The sequence below is a fragment of the Notechis scutatus genome, chromosome 14, assembly GCF_049901735.1.
Source record: "Notechis scutatus isolate UNSWTSFEM ecotype Mainland chromosome 14, rNotScu1.2, whole genome shotgun sequence".
NCBI lineage: Eukaryota > Metazoa > Chordata > Lepidosauria > Squamata > Elapidae > Notechis > Notechis scutatus.
Genome location: NC_142022.1, coordinates 3,416,596 through 3,435,608, shown reverse-complemented (window position 1 = coordinate 3,435,608; position 19,013 = coordinate 3,416,596). Strand labels below are relative to the sequence as shown.

The 19,013-nt window shown below is 51.6% G+C and overlaps 1 protein-coding gene across 2 annotated transcripts in view; it reads left to right on the top strand.

The window, feature by feature from the left end:
• The window catches only part of ATG2A (autophagy related 2A), a 68,603-nt gene that overhangs the window by 22,835 nt on the left and 26,755 nt on the right, over positions 1–19,013 (top strand). For both annotated transcript variants that reach the window (XM_026685793.2, XM_087943490.1), the window contains exons 13-25: positions 205–306; positions 1,719–1,886; positions 2,576–2,813; positions 5,064–5,166; positions 5,820–5,982; positions 8,541–8,683; positions 10,759–10,919; positions 11,806–11,963; positions 13,195–13,345; positions 15,763–15,956; positions 17,504–17,584; positions 17,811–17,917; positions 18,486–18,578. In XM_026685793.2, coding sequence (XP_026541578.2) covers positions 205–306; positions 1,719–1,886; positions 2,576–2,813; positions 5,064–5,166; positions 5,820–5,982; positions 8,541–8,683; positions 10,759–10,919; positions 11,806–11,963; positions 13,195–13,345; positions 15,763–15,956; positions 17,504–17,584; positions 17,811–17,917; positions 18,486–18,578 — 1,862 coding nt within the window. The remainder of the gene's footprint in view (positions 1–204; positions 307–1,718; positions 1,887–2,575; positions 2,814–5,063; positions 5,167–5,819; positions 5,983–8,540; positions 8,684–10,758; positions 10,920–11,805; positions 11,964–13,194; positions 13,346–15,762; positions 15,957–17,503; positions 17,585–17,810; positions 17,918–18,485; positions 18,579–19,013) is intronic.

The following is a 19,013-nucleotide window of genomic DNA, read 5'->3' as shown; positions in this document are numbered from 1 at the left end:
CTTCTCGGACTTGGTGACCTTGGGCTCTGGATCTGTCTCCAGATGGCACCTTCCGGAGTTTCCCTCCCGATACATCCTCACATTCCGATGATTTCCCTCCTTCCTCCTGTTATTGCTGTCCGATTGCGAGGAAGCTGCGTAGCAAGTCAACCATGACAATAGCGCAGGACAAAAGCTGATCATGTATTTCTCGTTCCCTTCTAGCTGCTGGTCTTTCCCACCCCGGGACCCGTTCCCTACAGCCAGGCGCCTCAGCCCTGCGCACGGATCCGGTCCAAGCACTTGGAGAAGCTGCCGTCCTCCAAGGTTTGCAAGCCGGCTGGGTTGGGTGTATTGTGGAGTGGGGGTGGGCCTTGCTGGGCATGTCTGAAGTAGAACTCCTACCTCCCTGGAGGGGCTGCTCTATTAGAGCTTCTTCAGTCCTGACTGGATGGTGGGAAATGGAAGGATTTATATTCCTTGCAGAAAGCTGGGCCATTTGCATCCTTTTTTAGAGAGTCATTGAGGTTACTTGGTCCCCCGGGAACACAGATAAACCTCCAGGTGGCCCCAATGGCCCTCTTAAAAAGAAAGCAAATGACTAGCTATCTGCAAGGAGAAGAAACGTCTCAGATGAGAAGCGAAACGTCTTCGAAGAAAAACCAAAAAGTCCAGTTGCCCCTTGGAAAAAAACACACCTTTGGGGTTCTTTTAAGGCCCAAGTTTGCACCTGCTTTTGTTTCAAAGAGCCTTGGCAAAGGTACAATTCCACAGAAGAAGATAATGTGGTGGGTTTGTACAAGCACACACACACACACACACACACACGCCCTCCCCAGTTCACCAAAGGCAAAGTTTGCAAGCAGAGAAGGCTGTGATGACCCAAAGGGGCGTGGCACAATGACAACACAGTCAGATAATCAGTAGGAGTCCCTTTATCTGCTCCAACTTTGCCCCCAATGTCCTGGTTACCTTCTGGCTGGAGAAAAACTCTCCCAGGAACAGCCTTTGGCTGCAGAGAATCAAGTCCAAAATGTGGTCAACAAAAACTGTAACTATAAGTCCAATCAAGGCAAAATGAGGTAATTAATCCAACAGAGCAAGAGAAGGAATTCCAGACGTGAAGGCACGGCAGTAATTTAACACGGTTGGGAAGACGCCAGGAACCCAGATAATTAAAGTCAACACAAGATAAAACTCACGTTTGTTCCCAGCAGATGGTGCACTCAGCATGCATCTCTTTTAAACTCTCATTCCCAGGTGTGGCTAATGAAGGGAATCAGGGCCCTTTCCTCCCCCGTAAGCCATGCAACCCACGTTGCTCTCTTCTCCATTCCTCCCTGTGTGCCCTAGGATGAAGAGGGGGTGGACCTGGGTCTTCCTCTGAATTCCCTCTCCCTTGTTCTACCTCTCCCCTGCTCTGCCCAGCCGGACTGTGCCCTTGCCCAGTTTCCTCCACAGCCAACGGAACCCCACTCCCACTCCCTGTCAGCTGTTCGTCTTCCTCCTCGGATTCAGACTCCGACAGGGGCATGACGAAGGCAGTGTGTGAAGAATAAGCCACCGTCGAGCTGAATGGCCTGGCCTGACCCTCCAATTCACCCATCCCTTGGACATTTAGACCAGCCCTTCTTAACTTGCTTGGCTGGGGAATTCTGGGAGTTGGAAGCCCACCCGTCTTCCAAGTCCCCAAGGTTGAGAGGTCTGCTCCGGGCTGACCTTTCGTGCCATCCTTGCAGAGTGGCCTGGCCAAAGGGGCCTCGTCCAAGCTGACGGTGGACTTGGTGGTAGAGCTGGCTGAGTTCCTCTCGGAAGTGGACCTGGGTACCCTGGATCGCCTCTGCTCCCTCTTGCAGCCCACCATGGGGCCATCCCGGCCGGGTGGCTACCCTCCCGAAGAACCCATGGTAAGGCGGAGGGGAAGTCGCTGGCTGGCCAGCTCCAGAGGGTGGCTCCTCCTTCAGAGTTGAATTTATACTTTACTGGCAAGGAAAAAAAGGGAGACTAGCATAGATCTATTCCAAACTGTTTAGCTCTCGTCAGGTAGCCGTACCCTTCTGGGATTCAGACTTGGGCTACTTGCATATTAGGTAGGTGTGTTAACCTCTAAGCCACAGGCTCTCCTTCCTTTCCTGGCTAGACCAGGGGGAAGGTGAAGGGATTTTCTGGTGAGACCAGTCTATCAGGGCAACCTGGTCTACCCAAAGTTTTAATAGCAACAACAGCAACTATTTCTCCTTTTCCTCTTCTTCCTCCTCTTTCTCTTCTTCCTCTTCTTCCTCTTTTTTTCTTCCTCTTCCTCTTCTTCTCTTCTTTCTCTTCCTCTTCCTCTTCTCTTCCTTCTCCTCCTCTCCTCCTCTCCTCCTCCTCCGTCTCTTTCGCGACGAGCAAAATTCAACACAAAAATAGTTTGTTGCGAAAGCGGCCGCCTGCGAAGGGCTCCTGGATTGGGGCTGAAAGGAGAAAGCGGAAGCCATATGCTCCGTCCCACATTTGGGTAGACCAGGTTGCCCTGATAGACCGTCCTCGCTGGAAGAAACACCTTTCTCTCCTTCTGAGGTTGTCTTCTCCTTCTCTTCCCCTTGCTGGGTGCCAGCCAGGTTTCCCCCCGGCTGCCCGATGGCAGGCCAACGTGCAGCTGGTCGCCCCCAAAGTGTCCCTGCTCCTCCAGTTCCCCATCCCAGACCTCCGCCCCTGGACTGAGAGGCGTGCCTGGGCTGAGAAGGCGGTGCGCAGGGAGCACTTCCGGCTGGACCTGGCCGGCGTCGAGCTGCGCACAGATTTGGAGCCGACGGGGCCCACCAAGCTAGAAGTCACCCTGACCGACTTGCACGGTGAGTGGAGAGGTGCTTCCCAAATGTCCCTCTTCCCCAGGGAGAACAGTGGTGGGATTCAAAAAATTTTTTTACTACCGGTTCTGTGGGCGTGGTGTGCCTTGGTGGGCGTGGCTTAGTGGGTGTGGCAGGGGAAGATTCCTGCAAAATCCCTCTTCCCTCCCCACCCCACTGACCTGCTTTCCAGCTCCGTTCTCCTGTGCAGGGCAACCAAAGAAGACCCAGCCAATCAGCTGGGACTCAATGGGAGGCGGAGAATAGATGGGGGCGGGGCCAGTCAGAGGTGGTATTGGTCGGTTCTCTGAACTAGTCAAAATATCCGCTGCCGGTTCTCCAGAACTGGTCAGAACCGGCTGAACACCACCTCTGCTTCCTTCTCTTTGTTCCTCTCTTCCTGCCCCTTTCCTTCCTCCCTTCCCCTCTCTCTCCTCTCTTCCTTCCCCCTTCCTTCCTCTCTCCCTTCCCCTTTTGTTCCTCTCTTCCATCCCCTTTCCTTCCTCTCTTCCTTCCCTTTTTGTTCCTCTCTTCCATCCCCTTTCCTTCCTCTCTTCCTTCCCTTTTTGTTCCTCTCTTCCTTCCAGTGGTGGGATTCAATTTTTTTTACTACTGGTCCTGTGAGCGTGGCAGGGAAGGTTACTGCAATATCCCCCTTCCCTCCCCATCCCACTGACCTGCTTTCCAGCTCCGTTCTCCTGTGCAGGGCAACCAAAGAAAACCCAGATGATCAGCTGGGACTCAACGGGAGGGTTAGGGTTAGGAATGGAAGGTGGGGACAGGGCCAATCAGAGGCAGCATTTGCCGGTTCTCCGAACTACCCGAAATTTCCACTACCGGTTCCACAGAAGTGGTCGGAACTGGCTGAAGGCCACCCTCTGTGGAAGAAGTCCACAAGGGACAGTTAGTAGAGCTGCCAGGACATCTGGGACTACAAGCCCTATACAGCTAGTCCTCGACTTACAACCATTTGTTAAGTGACGGTTCAAAATTAACAGCATTGAAAAAAGTCCAAAGGCCTAGTAATCAAAAAAAAAAAATTCAGGTGTGCGGAAATGGATAGGATGACTATAGAATTAAAAGGAAAAGAAGATTCTGAATTCTATGCAATATGGGAAAAATGGTATAACTGAATGGAGGAAAGAAATAAAATAAAATGTATTATATAGTTGTAAAAAGTATAGAAATAGAACATATAGATCAGTGGTGGCTAACCTTTTGGGCTCCCGTGCCGATAATGGCGCATGCGCTTGCCTGCTCATGCTCGCGTGCCATCACCCAAAAGGTAATGCGCGCGGTGCCCCATGCCTCCTGCACATGCACACGCAACCTGTGCTGCTTGCTTCTGCACGTGCGACCCGTGTGATGTGCTTCTGTGCATGCGTGCACAACCCCCCCACGCATGCCACATGCTTCTGTGCATGCGTGAGTGTCTCCTGTGCACCGCTGTGCCCCCGCAAATGCATGCCAGATCCCTGACAATCAGCTGATGGGCGGGCAGCGCATGCATGCGCAGTAGACCTTTTCTGGCCGAGTGCTCGCATGCCGGCAGTAATGGCTCTGCGTGTCACTTCGGCACACATGCCATAGGTTCGCCACCACGGGTATATAATATTGATATGGAAAGTAGTTGTATAAAAATGTATCACCGTGCTGTTTATTATTGATTGAGATACGTAAAAAAGAAAAATCAATAAAAACAATTTTTTAAAAAAGAAAAAAGTAACCTACTTTCACTTTTAATTATGATTCAAAGTGATTATTTTTCGTTACGTAGGGCCGTTTCAACATCCCCACGGTCACACCATCAAAATTCAGCTGCTTGGCAACTGGCTCATATTTATGACGGTTGCACTGTCCCAAACTCACTTAAGGACTTTCAAAAATATGACAAAATCGAAGGAAAAAGCTAGATTCACTTAACAACCGTATTACTAACTTAGCAACTGCAGTGGTTCACTAAACAGCCATGGCAAGATAGCTTGTAAAATGGGGCAAAACTTACTTCGCAACTGTCTTGCTTAACCACGGAAATTTGGGGCTCAATTTTTGTCGTAAATTGAGGACTACCTAGGTTGCTCGAGCCTATAGGCAAGGAATTAGTCGACTAATGTTCAGTGCTAAATCGGCGCTAAATAAAAGCCAACAGAGCCCAAGTGGGGTGTTGGACTTGGAGCATTTGTGAGAACGTATTGATTCTAGGCTGATGACTTGCTTAACTCTGCCCCTGGCTGTGCCTGTTCTTCTCCTACACAGGCATTTATGAAGATGGTGAGATGCTGTCAGTCCCTTGTTTTCGGGTAGGCAAAGCCCCGGATTTACTGGCCAGAGGCATCGGGAAGAAGTACCTCCTTCCTAAGTAAGTGTAAGGACCAGCCTCTCCCCTCTTCAAAAATAAGTACAGACTCTTGAAAACTTTGTATTTCAAAAGGAATCTTTTTATTGAAGAGAGGTAAAAACAAGTCAAAATTCAAAGCAGGATCTGAGGTCCCTCAGGGTGTACAACCAGGATATAGGAAATTAGAAACCACTCCCAACAGTCCGATGTGGGTTCCACCAATCCACAGGTGTGAAGAGGTTATTATACCAGCGTCCCTGAGAAAGCAGATAAGGAAAGATTCTCGGGGAGATCTTCCGGCATTGCAGTCCACATGGCCCCTTCCTCCCCTTGTATCTCCCCAAGAGGTGAGAAATTTCCAGGCGTCTGGGGCGCCAGGCAACGGTTATAAATCAAGTAAAAGGTTATGCAAAAGACCAGGCAAGAAACAGATAGCTAGAATATAGAGAGAGGAAAAGAAATAAATGTATCAAATCCAACGCTCCCCTTTCTTCCATCGGAGAAATGGCCGATACGCGGATCCTGACCGTTCAGTTTCTCACGAGCAGAGAAGAGAGATTTCCTGCTACAAAGAGAACGGGACTTTCTGTGGCCCCACAGCTGAAACTCCAAAACGGGAAGGGATGGTATGGTGGTGGTGGGAGTCCAGCTCTCTCCTCTTCTGTCCTTGGCAGGCTCATCTTGACCTTCTGTCCAGTGCCCACCGATGCCCCTTGGGATTTGGTGCTGGCAGCCGCCGAAGAGGTGGAGCTGTCGACGGTCGAAAGCCCCTGTGAGCTGAAGCAGCCGGAGCCGTCGCCCTTCTCCTCCAAACGGACGATGTACGAGACGGAGGAGGTGAGAGATTTTCTGGCTGCCCCATCCATGGGAGGGGGGGGGGGGCACGGGCTGGAGGCAGCATGCTGGGCAGGGGAGCCAAAATTGGGGGCTACCAGATCTGAAAGCTGAGAAGGCTATGGCAGAAATTATTCAATACAAAGTGGTTTCTTAATTTGGCTGGCTTTAAGGTGGGTGGACTTCAATTCCCAGAAATCCCCAGCCAGCATGCTTTTAAGTGTGAGGACTTCAACTCCCAGAATTCCCCAGCCAGCATGCTTTTAAGTGTGGGGACTTCAACTCCCAGAATTCCCCAGCCAGCATGCTTTTAAGTGTGGGGACTTCAACTCCCAGAATTCCCCAGCCAGCATGCTTTTAAGTGTGAGGACTTCAACTCCCAGAATTCCCAGCCAGCATGCTTTTAAGTGTGGGGACTTCAACTCCCAGAATTCCCAGCCAGCATGCTTTTAAGTGTGGGGACTTCAACTCCCAGAATTCCCCAGCCCAGCATGCTTTTAAGTGTGAGGACTTCAACTCCCAGAATTCCCAGCCAGCATGCTTTTAAGTGTGGGACTTCAACTCCCAGAATTCCCAGCCAGCATGCTTTTAAGTGTGAGGACTTCAACTCCCAGAATTCCCAGCCAGCATGGTGGGGACTTCAACTCCCAGAATTCCCCAGCATGCTTTAAGTGTGGGGACTTCAACTCCAGAATCCCAGCCAGCATGCTTTTAAGTGTGGGGACTTCAACTCCCAGAATTCCCATGCTTTGGGAGCCAGCATGCTTTTAAGTGTGGGGACTTCAACTCCCAGAATTCCCCAGCCAGCATGCTTTTAAGTGTGGGGACTTCAACTCCCAGAATTCCCCAGTCAGCATGCTTTTAAGTGTGAGGACTTCAACTCCCAGAATTCCCCAGCCAGCATGCTTTTAAGTGTGGGGACTTCAACTCCCAGAATTCCCCAGCCTAGCATGCTTTTAAGTGTGAGGACTTCAATTCCAAGGATGCTGGCTGGGGAATTCTGGGTGTTGAAGTCCACACATCTCAAAGTTACCATGGTTGAGAAATACTGCCACAAAGGTTGTAGTAGGAATAGTTTTAAATGGAATTTTATTGGAAAAGAAATCCAAGGGAATTCTTGCTTTGGCCCCGCCTACTTCTTGGAGAACAGCCCCCTCCCCTCAAAGCCCCCCCCCCCCCAAAAAAATTGTGTCCCTTTGGTTTAGCCCTTTCTCCAGACTGTTGGGGAACAGACCTTTCCTCTTTGTTTCTTATCCTCTTCTGTGGAATCCTGGGTGCTCTCTGAGCTGGGTGGTTTTCTTACCGACGTTTTATTACCCAGCTAAGTAATGTCATCAGTGTTAGAAGGGAGTCGGGTTTGCAGAGAGGACAAAGAGGCGGGGCTGTGGGGTCCTGGGTGCTCTCTGAGCTTGGTGGTTTCCTCACAGGCATTTTATTACCCAGTTAAGCAACATCAGTGCTAGAAGATGCTGTTCAACAACACCTACCAACACTGATAGGACAAGCCACTCTATGTAAACAAAGACCTAATCCTACTCCCTTCTAACACTGATGCTGCTGCATAGCTGGGTCATGAAATGTCTGCAATGAAATGTCTGCAAGAAAACAGTCGAGTTCAGAGACCACCAAATGTCAACTTGTAAAACATTCCTATGCCTGTTTCCAAGTTGCCATAAGAAAGGGGAGCTGAAGGAGCCTACGGAATTAAACTCAGCGTCAGGATTCCAGCAGTTACTCCAATTAAATCATGAGCCTCAAGCCACACTCCCAAAACTTCAAAGAATTTACTAGAAGTTAACATGCTGGCATTAGCCTGGGCGTAGCCGACTCTGAAATACGTAATTCCCTGTCATCCTTGATCCTGGGGTCATTGGATGGTGAGGAAGGGGTTGAGGTCCCTTTGCTCTCCTCAACCTGTGGCTACCCTCTGGCCCCCAGGTGGTTGGGCCCCACTTGTCTGGCCAGGGAAGTCCCAGTATGACTGTATCTGTCATTTTGGGAGCTGCTACGAATCGAATTGTCTCCCAGTGCTCTGCTAGCTCTCGTCTCACTGGTTCGGTGAAGTGAGTGGGGTAGGCTCCTCCCAGTAGGGAGCCATCCACTTGTTCGAACCGGATCGGGTGGGATAGTTTTCTTCTTCTGCTGCTGCTGGGTAGAGGAGGAGGGCTGTCATCTCACCTGCTTCTCACGTCAGAAGGTCCGTGGGAGGTCCCCTCTGTTTCGGGCGGCCTGACGGGTCCTCTTCTCCGACGGTAGCCCGGTCAGATTCCTCCCTCAGCCGCTCTGTGGATCTCGCCAGGGATCCCGACAGGATGCCCATTTTATAGTTGTCCCCCAGAATCACATTCCACGCTTATTTCACCAAGACTGTAACTCAGGCAGCCGGGTATTCTGCCTGCGAAAATCCTTTATTGGAGGATGTGATGGATGACGCCCAGCCCATGAGCGTGTCTTGTTGGAGAATCTGAATTATGATTCTCACCCGGGGGGGGGGGGGAACGGGGTCAGCCCTAAGCGGCACATCTTCTATGGGTATCGCCCTCTCCCTCTCCCTCTGCAAGATGGTCATCCCCGGGGACCCCGAGGAGATGGCGGAGTTCCAGAGCGAGACGTTGGCCGCCTCCCGCTACACTCTGGAGTTGACCTTCCCCACCGTTCACATCTTCTTGCCGAGCAAGAAGTTCTACGAGAGCATCTACAACAGGTCAGCAGGCTCGGGGGACACGGGACGGGTGCGGAGCAGGGGTCGCCAGCCTTTTGGATCTCAGAAAACAACTGGATGAGAAACTGCTGGTGACCTTCTACCCGCTGCACCATAGAGAGCATTTTAACTTGCTGAACCTCTGTATGGTTTGCCAATTGCACAGTGGCAGGTAGGACGATGCTCCAGAGGGTGAACGTCATTGCCCAGAGGATCATGGGTTGCCCTCTCCCCTCTTTGGAAGAGCTTTATAGCTCCCGCTGCCTTAAGAAAGTTCAAAACATTCTCAAAGATCCATCTCATCCTGGGCATCCCCCCCCCCTTTTTTTTGAAGTATTACCATCTGGCAGACGGTTCAGGATAATAAAAACAAGGGCAAATAGGCTGAAAAACAGCTTCTATCCCAGGGCAGTAGCTCGTTTGAATTCTACTGTATAGTGGAGTGTTGGTGCGGTGTTGGGAGTTTTCGGTTCAGTGTGTGGAGTGTGAAGGATGTGTGTTTGTGTTTATTTTCATGGTCATGATGTGCACTGAAGATGGTGTTTTTTGTTGTAAGAGGTACAACGACAATAAACTGAACTAAACTAAACTAAACTAAACTTTATTGTCACTGCACCTCGTACAACAAAATTACATGCCATCCTCAGTGTACATTGTAACTATAAAAATAAAACACAAACACACATCCTTCCCATTCTATACAGTTGAATTGAAAACCCTCGAGGTTGCATTCATATAGCACTATACCTGTGATGGCGAACCCATGACACGCATGCCAGAGGTAGCATGCAAACCCCTCTGTGGGCACGCGGCTGTCACCAGCTGCTCTTCTGGTTTCCGGCCAGCGTGGTCTTCATGGAGGCTGGAACGCCGAAAAACATCCTGAAAAGCACCCCCAAAACCAGGCTTTTTTCAGGGCGTTTTTTGGGCCAAAAAGAGCCTGAGAAAGGTCTGATAAACAGCCGGAAAATGGCCCGGAAAATGGCCAAAAAGCAGGCTGTTTTGTGGGCATTTTTCAGGCCATTTTGGGGGGTTGAAAAACAGCCGAAGGGCCAAAAAAGGGGAGAGGGCAACCAAAAAGGGCCAAAAACCAGGCTGTTTTTCGGGCTGTTTCCAGGCTGTTTTTTGAAAAGGGCTCGAAAAAAGGCCAAAAAGGGAAGAGGGCAACCAATGATCCTCTGGGCAATGACGTTCACCCTCTGGAGTGCTGTCCTATCTGCCCTGTGCAATTGGCAAACCCTACAGAGGTGCAGTGAGTTAAGATACTCTCTATGGTGCAGCGGTAGAAGGTCCCCAGCAGTTTTCCATTCAGTTGTTGTTTCCTGAGAAGCCTCAGGTCGTAGAATCTCTGCTGGGCCCTTTTGACCAGGGCTGCAATGTGAACCCCCCAGGTCAGGTCATCCTTTAGGATAACACCCAGAAACTTAAAACTGGCCACTTGCTCCCCTCGGTCTCCCTTGATAAGCAAGGGCTGTATAAGACATCCAGAAAGTATCCATGATATCAATCACTCCATTTCTCTCCAATTGATTTATTTAGAAACAGATCTGGCATGTCAAAGGCAATTTCCCAAGTGAAATTATTTTCGCCCGTTACACAGAATCCACCTTCTCTCCTCCCACTTCTACACTTCATAAATCATGAGAACCAATTAACTGCCACTGGAATTTCTTAATACGACATACAGAATAACCTTGAACTTTTCAACTCCTCCAACTCTCCTAAAAAAATGTGGCAGCTGAATTTTATAGCTGACAGGCTGGATGTCTGATCTGTTCCTTCCATAGTCCACTATTAGCTCCTTGGTCTTATTGGTGTTGAGGACCGAATTATGGTCACCACACCACGAAAGCAGCCGGTCCACCTCATCTCGATAGGCAGACTTAAACCCCCCCGGAGATGAGTCCCACACCAGGTGTGAATAAAGTCACTTTTTTTCCCCAATGCTGTTCCAACTCCAAAGGGAACTGAACGAATGTTCGTAAGTCGAGGACTGACTCTGTCATTTTCCCCTGCAGGCAAGTGAAAAAACCTCTGGGACTTTCTCATTGGCTGTCTCTTCTTTTTACCCCTCCCAGGATCAATAATGACCTCCTGATGTGGGAGCCCTTCAGCCCCCTCCCGAGCCCCACTGATCCTCCAGGAGGGGCCAGGTCTGCATCCCCCTTGGCCCCCGATGGGCCCTCACCCGCCCACTGGCCGGAGAGCTTCCAGATGTGCAAGTCGGCCTTTAAATTGGGTGAGAAGCGATGTTTGGGGCGGGGGGGGGGAGGAGAGCTTTTTTTTGGGGGGGAGGGGGCTTCTGGAGGAGGGGAACGGTGCTTGCAACCCCCTTGCTGTCTGATTGGCTGTGGCCTGGAGGGTTGGCCATTATTGGATAGAAGAAGGGCGGGGAGCGACGGCCCCTTTTATTACCTGTGGACTTCAGTTCCTAGAATTCCTTGCTCAGGAATTCTGGGAGTTAAAGTTCACACACAGGTAATAAAAGAGGCCATTATTCCCCATCCCGGGATTTGATTTGATGTATTTTATTATTTTATTTTATTTATATTTTATTTATATTTTTATTTTATTTATATAGCCACCTACTTGCTCACAGAGACTCTAGGCAGCTTACAGATAATACAAACACAAAGTAGAAGAAATAAAAATAATAAAATAATCACACAAATGCACACGAACACACACCAGCCATTTAATGGGCTCTGCCCCACTCTGGGTGCCCCAAGCCCCCTGGCAGAACCACACCTCCGGGGCCTTCCGAACAAGGGTCAGAGTGGGGGGGCTGGTCTCATTTCTGGAGGGGTGACGTTCCAGCAGGAGGCAGCCGCCATGGAGAAGGCCCTTCTGGCTCCCGCCAGACGTAGCTCCTTAAGGGACGGAACCCGCAACCTTCCTTGCCTTCCCGCTCTAGTGGGTCAGGTGGGTGTGACCGGCAAGAGACGGTCCCTCAGATCACCTGGTCCCAAGCCATGAAGGCCTTTCAATGGGACAACCAGCCCCTTGAGTTGCACCCGGAAGCACATCGACAGCCATTGTAGGAGCGGTGACACCTGTGCACACTCCGGTCGGCAGACAACCAGGCGGGGTAGAAAAACGGTCCTTCTCTCCGTTGCTCTTTGCAGATTCGGACTCGGAGGACGATGACTCCCACTTCTACTCGGCGGACAAGACGGGCACACAGCAAAAAAGGGGGGAGCTGAGGAACCCCTTTCCCCTCAGCTGCATCTCTGTCGTGCTCCGGGTGGGCCAGGGACGCATTACGGCGCTCTGCAATGCCAAAGTGAGAAACGACACTATCTGCATCCATTGTTGTGGTGTGGGGGACCGTTTGCAAAGAGTTGGGCCAGCTTCCCCCCAGTTCCCCAAACATGACTAACCCTTTGAAGTGAACTCAGGGATTCCTTTAATTAGGAGGGCTGGCAGCCCCTCACCGCAGGCCAACCAGTCCGTCCGGCCAAAGATGAATAGTTGCCACATCTAGTCATCTCCGCCCCCTGCCTTTCATCCCCAGAGCCACGGTGGGGCTTCGCTAGCAGCGGTGGCTCTTCCGTCCCAAGGACCGTCTCATAGATTTCCACTGCTCTCCTCTCCTCTGCTTTCTGCACATCAGGCACTGGACCCGGCTGTTCCTCCTCTTCCTCATCAGCCACCTCCAGACCTGGGGGCTGTTGACTCTCTGTCCGAGGGTTGACGGACGGCCCAGGCTCCGCCTCCGTCTCTCTCTCTCTCTCTCTCTCTCTGCGAGCTCCATTCCCTCTTCCCCCTCGGAGCTCCCAGGTTGCCCTGATGTTGACCCTGATTCCCACCCTGCCTCCTCTGATTCAACTGCTGGGGGGGGGGGCGGTGGCCAATAGGCCACAATACTCTCTTTCCCACCATCCTGCTTCATTTTTGCACGCACATGTGCACAGAGAGCCTCCCTTTCTGGTCTTCATTATTTTTCTTCCTCGGTCTTGCACACTGTTCTGAGGCCATTCCTATCTGCACTCCACGTTTGTGTGTTAGGTGGACAGCTGTATGCACTGTCGAAATGAAATACATTTAGTCCTTGACTTACGACCCCAGTCGAGCCCAAAATTTCTCTGACTAAGTGGCATTGGTTCAATGACCTTTGCCCCATTTTACGACCTTCCTTGACACGACTGTTAAGTGAATCACTGCAGTGTTCATAAGATGGTTGTTAAGGTGAAACGGACTTCCTCGTTGGCTTGTCAGAGGGTCGTAAAAGGGGGTCTCGTGACCTCAGGACCCTGCGACGGTCATAAGTGTGAACCAGTTTTCAAGCAGCTGAGCTTTGATCAATGACCATGGGGATGCTGTAACAGTTGTTAAGGGTGAAAAACGGTCACGTCACTTTTTTTCATTGCCGTTGTTGTAACTTCAAATGGCCACTCAATGAGCCGTTGTAAGTCGAGGACTACCTGTAAGATGTGTTTGCAGCTTAGATCGTCTCGGCCCTTCCTGCTTCTCAACTGCCTTCACTCACTCGGTTCTTCCCTTCGTCTCTGCAGGGCGAAGGAGGCAAGAGGCTGGAAACGGCTCACGGGGAACTCGTCTTGGATGTGGAGAACGGGAGCCTCTTCAGTGTCTCGCACTACAAAGGCCGCGAGGACATTGGCTACTTCTGCATCGAGGCTGAGAAGGTGGCACTTTATCACAAAGGTCAGGGTCCAGCCTAGTGCCTGTGTGTCAGGATTCCAGCAATCGCTCTAATTAAATCATGATTCTCGAGCCAAACTTCAAAAAACTTCAAAGGATTCATTAGAGGCGACCTACTGGCCCTGCCCTCTATGAAGCCAACTCTGGCATACCTAATTTACAGTCCAGTGTGACCCTGTTTCCCCCCTTCTCCCCTGGGTGTCTCATAAACCAGATTCTCCAACTGAGCACCTTCACGGGCTGGGTGTCATCATTCACATTCTCCAGTTAAATATATTTGGGGGCAGAAACTCTGGTATTTTAGTTACAATCTTTTAAAGATAAGAGTTGGAATGTATTTTGGCTTCCCTCCCTTTTTATGGCAACTACTAAAACAGGCACACTTCTTATGTATCTGTGTGTGTGTGTGTGTGTGTGTGTGTGTGTAGGTAACAGATTCAGGTGAATTGTGGGCTGCACACAGTACTGGGCCACGGCCTATTCTCAAGTGGGCCGCGTGAGAGGCCGGCTGATGGGCACACCCGTGTGCACTGCAGGGGTTCAGGGGCTCACTTGCGTGAGGGTCGCGGGTGCTTGCAGCCCCACTTGCGTGAATGTCACAGGGACCTATGGGCTGGCTCATGTGCGCGTCGAGGGCAATGTCGACCCCTCTCGCATGTCACATGTGCTCGGGGCCTCAGTTGCACGAGCATCGCAGGCACTCTCAGCCCCACTTGCACGAGCAATGTGCTCACGTGTGCCTACCCCCTCCCACAAAACCACCCCCTTCCCCCTCCAGGTCGCCAACTGGTTGTGCGATTCAATTTTTTTTACAACCGGTTCTGTGGGCGTGGCTTGGCTTGGCTTGGTGGGCGTGGCAGGGGAAGGATATACTGTGAAATCTCCATTCCTACTCCACTCCTGGCGGAAGAATACCGCAAAATCTCCATTTCCTCCCCACCCCACTAACCTGCTTTCCAGCTCCGTTCTCCTGTGCAGGGCAACCAAAGGAGATCCAGACGATCAGCTGGGACTCAGTGGGAGGCAGGGAATAGATGGAGGCGGGGCCAGTCAGAGGTGGGATTGGCAGGTTCTCTGAACTACTCAAAATGCCTGCCACTGGTTCTCCAGAACCGCTCAGAACCGGCTGAACCTCTGCTGCCAACCCAGAAATGTTGGGGACCTCTGCTGTACACCAACCATTTAAGAGGGGCGGGCTTCAATTCCCAGTGATCCCCAGCTAACGTGCTACTTCCTGCTGGCTTCCCAAATGATTTTGGCTGTAGAAAACCAGCAGGAAGTTGCCATGCCTAATGACGGCGGGAATCCGTTAATGGCAGCAAGCAGGATTGCCGGGGTTGCCCTCATTAAGCGGTCCAGCTTTGTGAACAAAACGTTTACGGATGGAAACTCCAATCCCGATTTCCGTCGTACATCGGGGACTCTGTATTTCATGTTTGGGGGAACACGTCTGACACTTTCATCTGATTATACCCTTGTACACTCAGTCTTGGTGGCGCAGTGGTTAGAGTGCAGTACTGCAAGCCCCATCTGCTGCCTGCCAGCTGCCTGCAATTTGGCAGACCGAATCCCACCAGGCTCAAGGTTGACTCAGCCTTCCATCCTTCCCAGGTTGTAAAATGAGGACCCAGATTGTTGGAGGCAAGAGGCTGACTCTAAACCGCTGAGAGAGGGCTGGAAAGCACTGTGAAGCGGTATAAGTGTTGTGGTTTGCCGGCAGCAGGTGCGAATGGCTGAGGTCTCGGAGAGTGAGGACTCAGAGGAGGGGCCTGCGTGTGAGGCAGGGATGAGCCAGGACCATCAAGGAGTGGAGTGCTGCCTCCGGAGGTTGTGGAGGCTCGCAGCAGTGAGGAAGAGGCCCCCGAGGAGCCTGTGCCCAGTGCGTGTATACGCAGGGCTGCTCAAAGAGCAGCTGCAGCTGCACGGGTGACTCGGGAGTAAGGCTGCAAGATAATGGCCCCTCCCTTAAGAGATAAAAGCCAGCTGAGAAACTGCAGTTCTTTGCAGAAGGCAAAGTTGTTTGATACTCGAGCCTGGTGGACGTTAGAATATCTGAGTTGGTATTTGGAGACTCTTGGATTTATTGTTTAGGGACTTTATCTGTTGTTCTTGGCAGCCTTGCAAAAACTTGGCAAGGCTCTTTCTTGTCGGAGCTAATTAGTGGGAAGCAGCCTTTGATCTGTGAAGAAACGGGACTAGTAAATGAAACAGTCAAAGATTTTGTCTAGTGTTCACTCGCGTGGAACCAGGTTTGGGTCAGAACAATAAATCTAAGTGCTGTTGCTATTGTTGCCTTTTCTTCTTCTAACTTTTGGAGTAGGAGAGACAGAAAATGGGATTGGAAAGGGGCAAAATCTGCAGCAGTTTATCTTAATCCGCGATGCTTTCTCTCTTCTTCTCACTCCCCCCCCCCCCAACAGCTGTCGTGGAGGACTATCTTCCAGCTGAGCATCTGGAGATTCCCAACTTCCTGCCCCCCGATGGGCTGCACCCCACCATCTATGCCTCCCAAGAGGGCCCCATTAGCTGGCCTCTGGGGCCCAAGAAGGAGAGCCCGTTCAAGATGTTGTCCGTGGCCATTCAGATCAACCTGGATATGGAGAAGAAGATAAAGGTACTATTCTGACACAGCCTTCTGAAGTAATGACAAGCTGCTTTTACTCACGAGGAAAACAAACCCCTTTTCAAAACAGGGCAGAAACAGTCTTTTGTTCACGTGGATAAACAAAAGCCAAACGTCATTAGTCCCAACAAACCTAGTTGTGGCCAAGGAATCCAAATTGCTTGCTGTATACTAGAACAGTGGTTGCCAACCAGTGGGCCGGAGACCAGTGGTGGTCCGCAAGAAAATTTTAGTGGTCCGCAGAGAAATGTCCCCCCCAAAGAAATTAATCCAGGCTGCGCGGGAACACAAGGCTTGCGTCGTTTGCATTGCGAACAACACGAGTAGTGAGGGGAGGGGGGAAAGGGCGGAGGGGGGGAACTCGCCCCATGTGCCCGGCCTGGCCACTGGGCTGCTTCTTTCCGCTTCTTTCTTCTTCTGCTTTTGGCTGCATGCAAGGAAAGCAGCAGAAGTCTTTCTTTCTCTCCCCCAAACTCTGCCAGAAATGAGTCTTTGGGACCCTGCAAGGCCTCCTGCTCCAAGAGGCTGCACCAGCAAAGACTCATTTCTGGCAGAGTTTGGGGGAGAGAAAGAAAGACTTCTGCTGCTTCTGCTGCTTTCCTTGCATGTAGCCAAAAGTCTCTCTCTCTCTCCCCCTGAGAACGGAGTTGGAGACGGAATCCTGCAATCCCAAATAAAGAACGATTGATCGGTAGGAAAACGGGGTGGGGAATTTTCCTGCAGACTTTTTTTTAAATTTTCCCAGGGTCTCCGGTCTGTGGGGTTTAAAATGATGAGTTCGATGGTCCCTGAAGTCCAAAAGGTTGGCGACCCCTGGACGAATGGTTGTCTGACACAACTGGCCACTCCCAAACCCCTCCTATTTATTTCCCAGGGAGTGAGGGACTATCGTCTGCCTCTTCTTGCTTTCCTTTGTGTTCTGACCCAGCTCCCCAAACACGACCAACCCTCAGAAGTGAACTCAAAAGATTCCTTTATTAGGAGCACCAGCAGCCTCCGCAAAAAAGTTTTTCTCTCACTGCAAGCTAACAAATCTGTCCAGCAAGCAGATAAATAGTTGTCCGCCGCATCTATTCATCTCCATCCCCTGCCTTGTATCCCCAAAGCTAGGGTGGGACTTCGCTAGCAGCTCTTCCATCCCAAGGACCGGCCTGTAGATTTCCACTGCTCTCCTCTCCTCTGCCTTCTGCGCACATCAGGCACTGGACCCGGCTGTTCCTCCTCTTCCTCCTCCTCCACCTCCAGACCTGGGGGCTGTGGACTCTCTCTCTAGGGGTGATGGACGGGCCAGGCTCCATCTCTCTCTCTCTGCCAGCTCCATTCCCTCTTCCCCCTCGGAGCTCTCAGGTTGCCCTGATGCTGACCCTGGTTCCCACTCTGCCTCCTCCTCCTCCTCCTCCTCTGATTCGTCTGACGGAGGGGCTGCCGGTCGACAGGCCACAATAGCGTGTCTCCCTTGGAGTCCCGGGCAAAGGAGAGCCGAACGCACTAGGAGAAAACCTACGGCCAGTGACCCACATTTTCCTTCTGGTTTGCAGGAGTTCCTGGTGACCCTGCGCCTCGAGGGTGCCACCATACGGCACCGCATGGCACTGGCCCACCAGAGCTGGTACACGCAGGTGAGACTGGATCCCCCCAAAGAAGTTTGGCTGCTTTCTGGTTAGAGGAGGCATGGGGTGGGGGAAGCGAGCTAGGGGCGCCTGAGCAGCACCTGGGAGCAGCCCCTTTCTCTATCCTCTCTTAGACCGGGCTAAGCTTAACTCCCAGGCGCTGGAGAGCCGGCGGGCCAGGGCAGGGCTCCAGGGCTCTGGGTTCAAGTCTCATGGCCACATCTCCTTCTGCCAGTTGATCGACTTCCTGGACGTTCTGGACGACCCCATCCTGGGCTTCGTGCCCCCCGCCATCATCACAGTTTTGCACACCCACCTCTTCAACTGTGCCGTGGATTACAGGTAACGGCGTTGGAAATCGGAGGAGGAGGAGGAGGTCTGAATTTGGGGGCTGCTTGAGCCGGCCATCAGCTGTTTCGGTCAGCCCTGCCTCGGGAAAGAGGCCGGAGCTTTCCGGCTGGGTTCCCACAACACGCTAAACCGAGGTTAACACCAAGAGCAGAGATTCAACCTGGAAATGATAAGGAGAAATTTCCTGACAGAAGCTGCCTTCGGGGGTTGTGGGAGGTCCATCCCTGGAGGCTTCTGGGAAGAGACTGGACGGCCATCTGTCAGAAATGGTGGAGGCGCTGCTGCTTGGACAGGGGGGGGGGAGGGGTTGGACTAGATGACCTACAAGATCCCTTCCAACTCTTGTTATCCCTAGTTGGGTTTCGTTCCAGCCTCCTTCCACCACCTGCTGGAGTTTTGGGGTGACTTGCACCCAAGAGGGGGCTGCTGTGCTGTGACTTCCCCCTCTCCACCATGAGAGCTGGCTGGGGGATTCTGGGAGTTGAAGTCCATACCTCTTAAAGTGCTCAGAGTTGGGACACATTGCCCCAGAGGCTGACCTCCACCTTCTCCTTCACAGGCCTCTCTACTTACCTCTCCGGGTGCTCATCACTGCTGAGACCTTCACCCTCTCCAGTAATATCATTGTGGACACCTCGGTCTTCCTCCTTCGGTGAGTGGTGGGGCTGAGCCCTCCAAATCTCTTTGGGGGGGGGGGGAACAGAAGGGGCCTTGGCGAAAAAGAGGGGGATTTGGAGCAAGAATGCAAGGAGCCCCCTGCCCATTTCCACCTCTTTTGCTGTCCTGATCTAGGCGTCACCCAAACCACAAAGCAGAATCCTCGTCCCAACAAAACCCCTTTTTATTAGGCTAATGTGAATTCCTATCATTCACATCCAGCAAAGTCCCGGCAAACAGTCTTTCAAGAGTGAATTACGACCACAGACCTTATCAGGCTTGGAGAGTTGCCAGACCGATAGCTTCCAAGCGCAACGCTGTACTAGAAAATACTTGGCAAGGAGCCTCTGAGAGTCACGAACAAATCTTCACACTAATTAAATGAACTAATTGTCTCCTGCAAACACCACTCCCCTTTCACTCCTCTTTA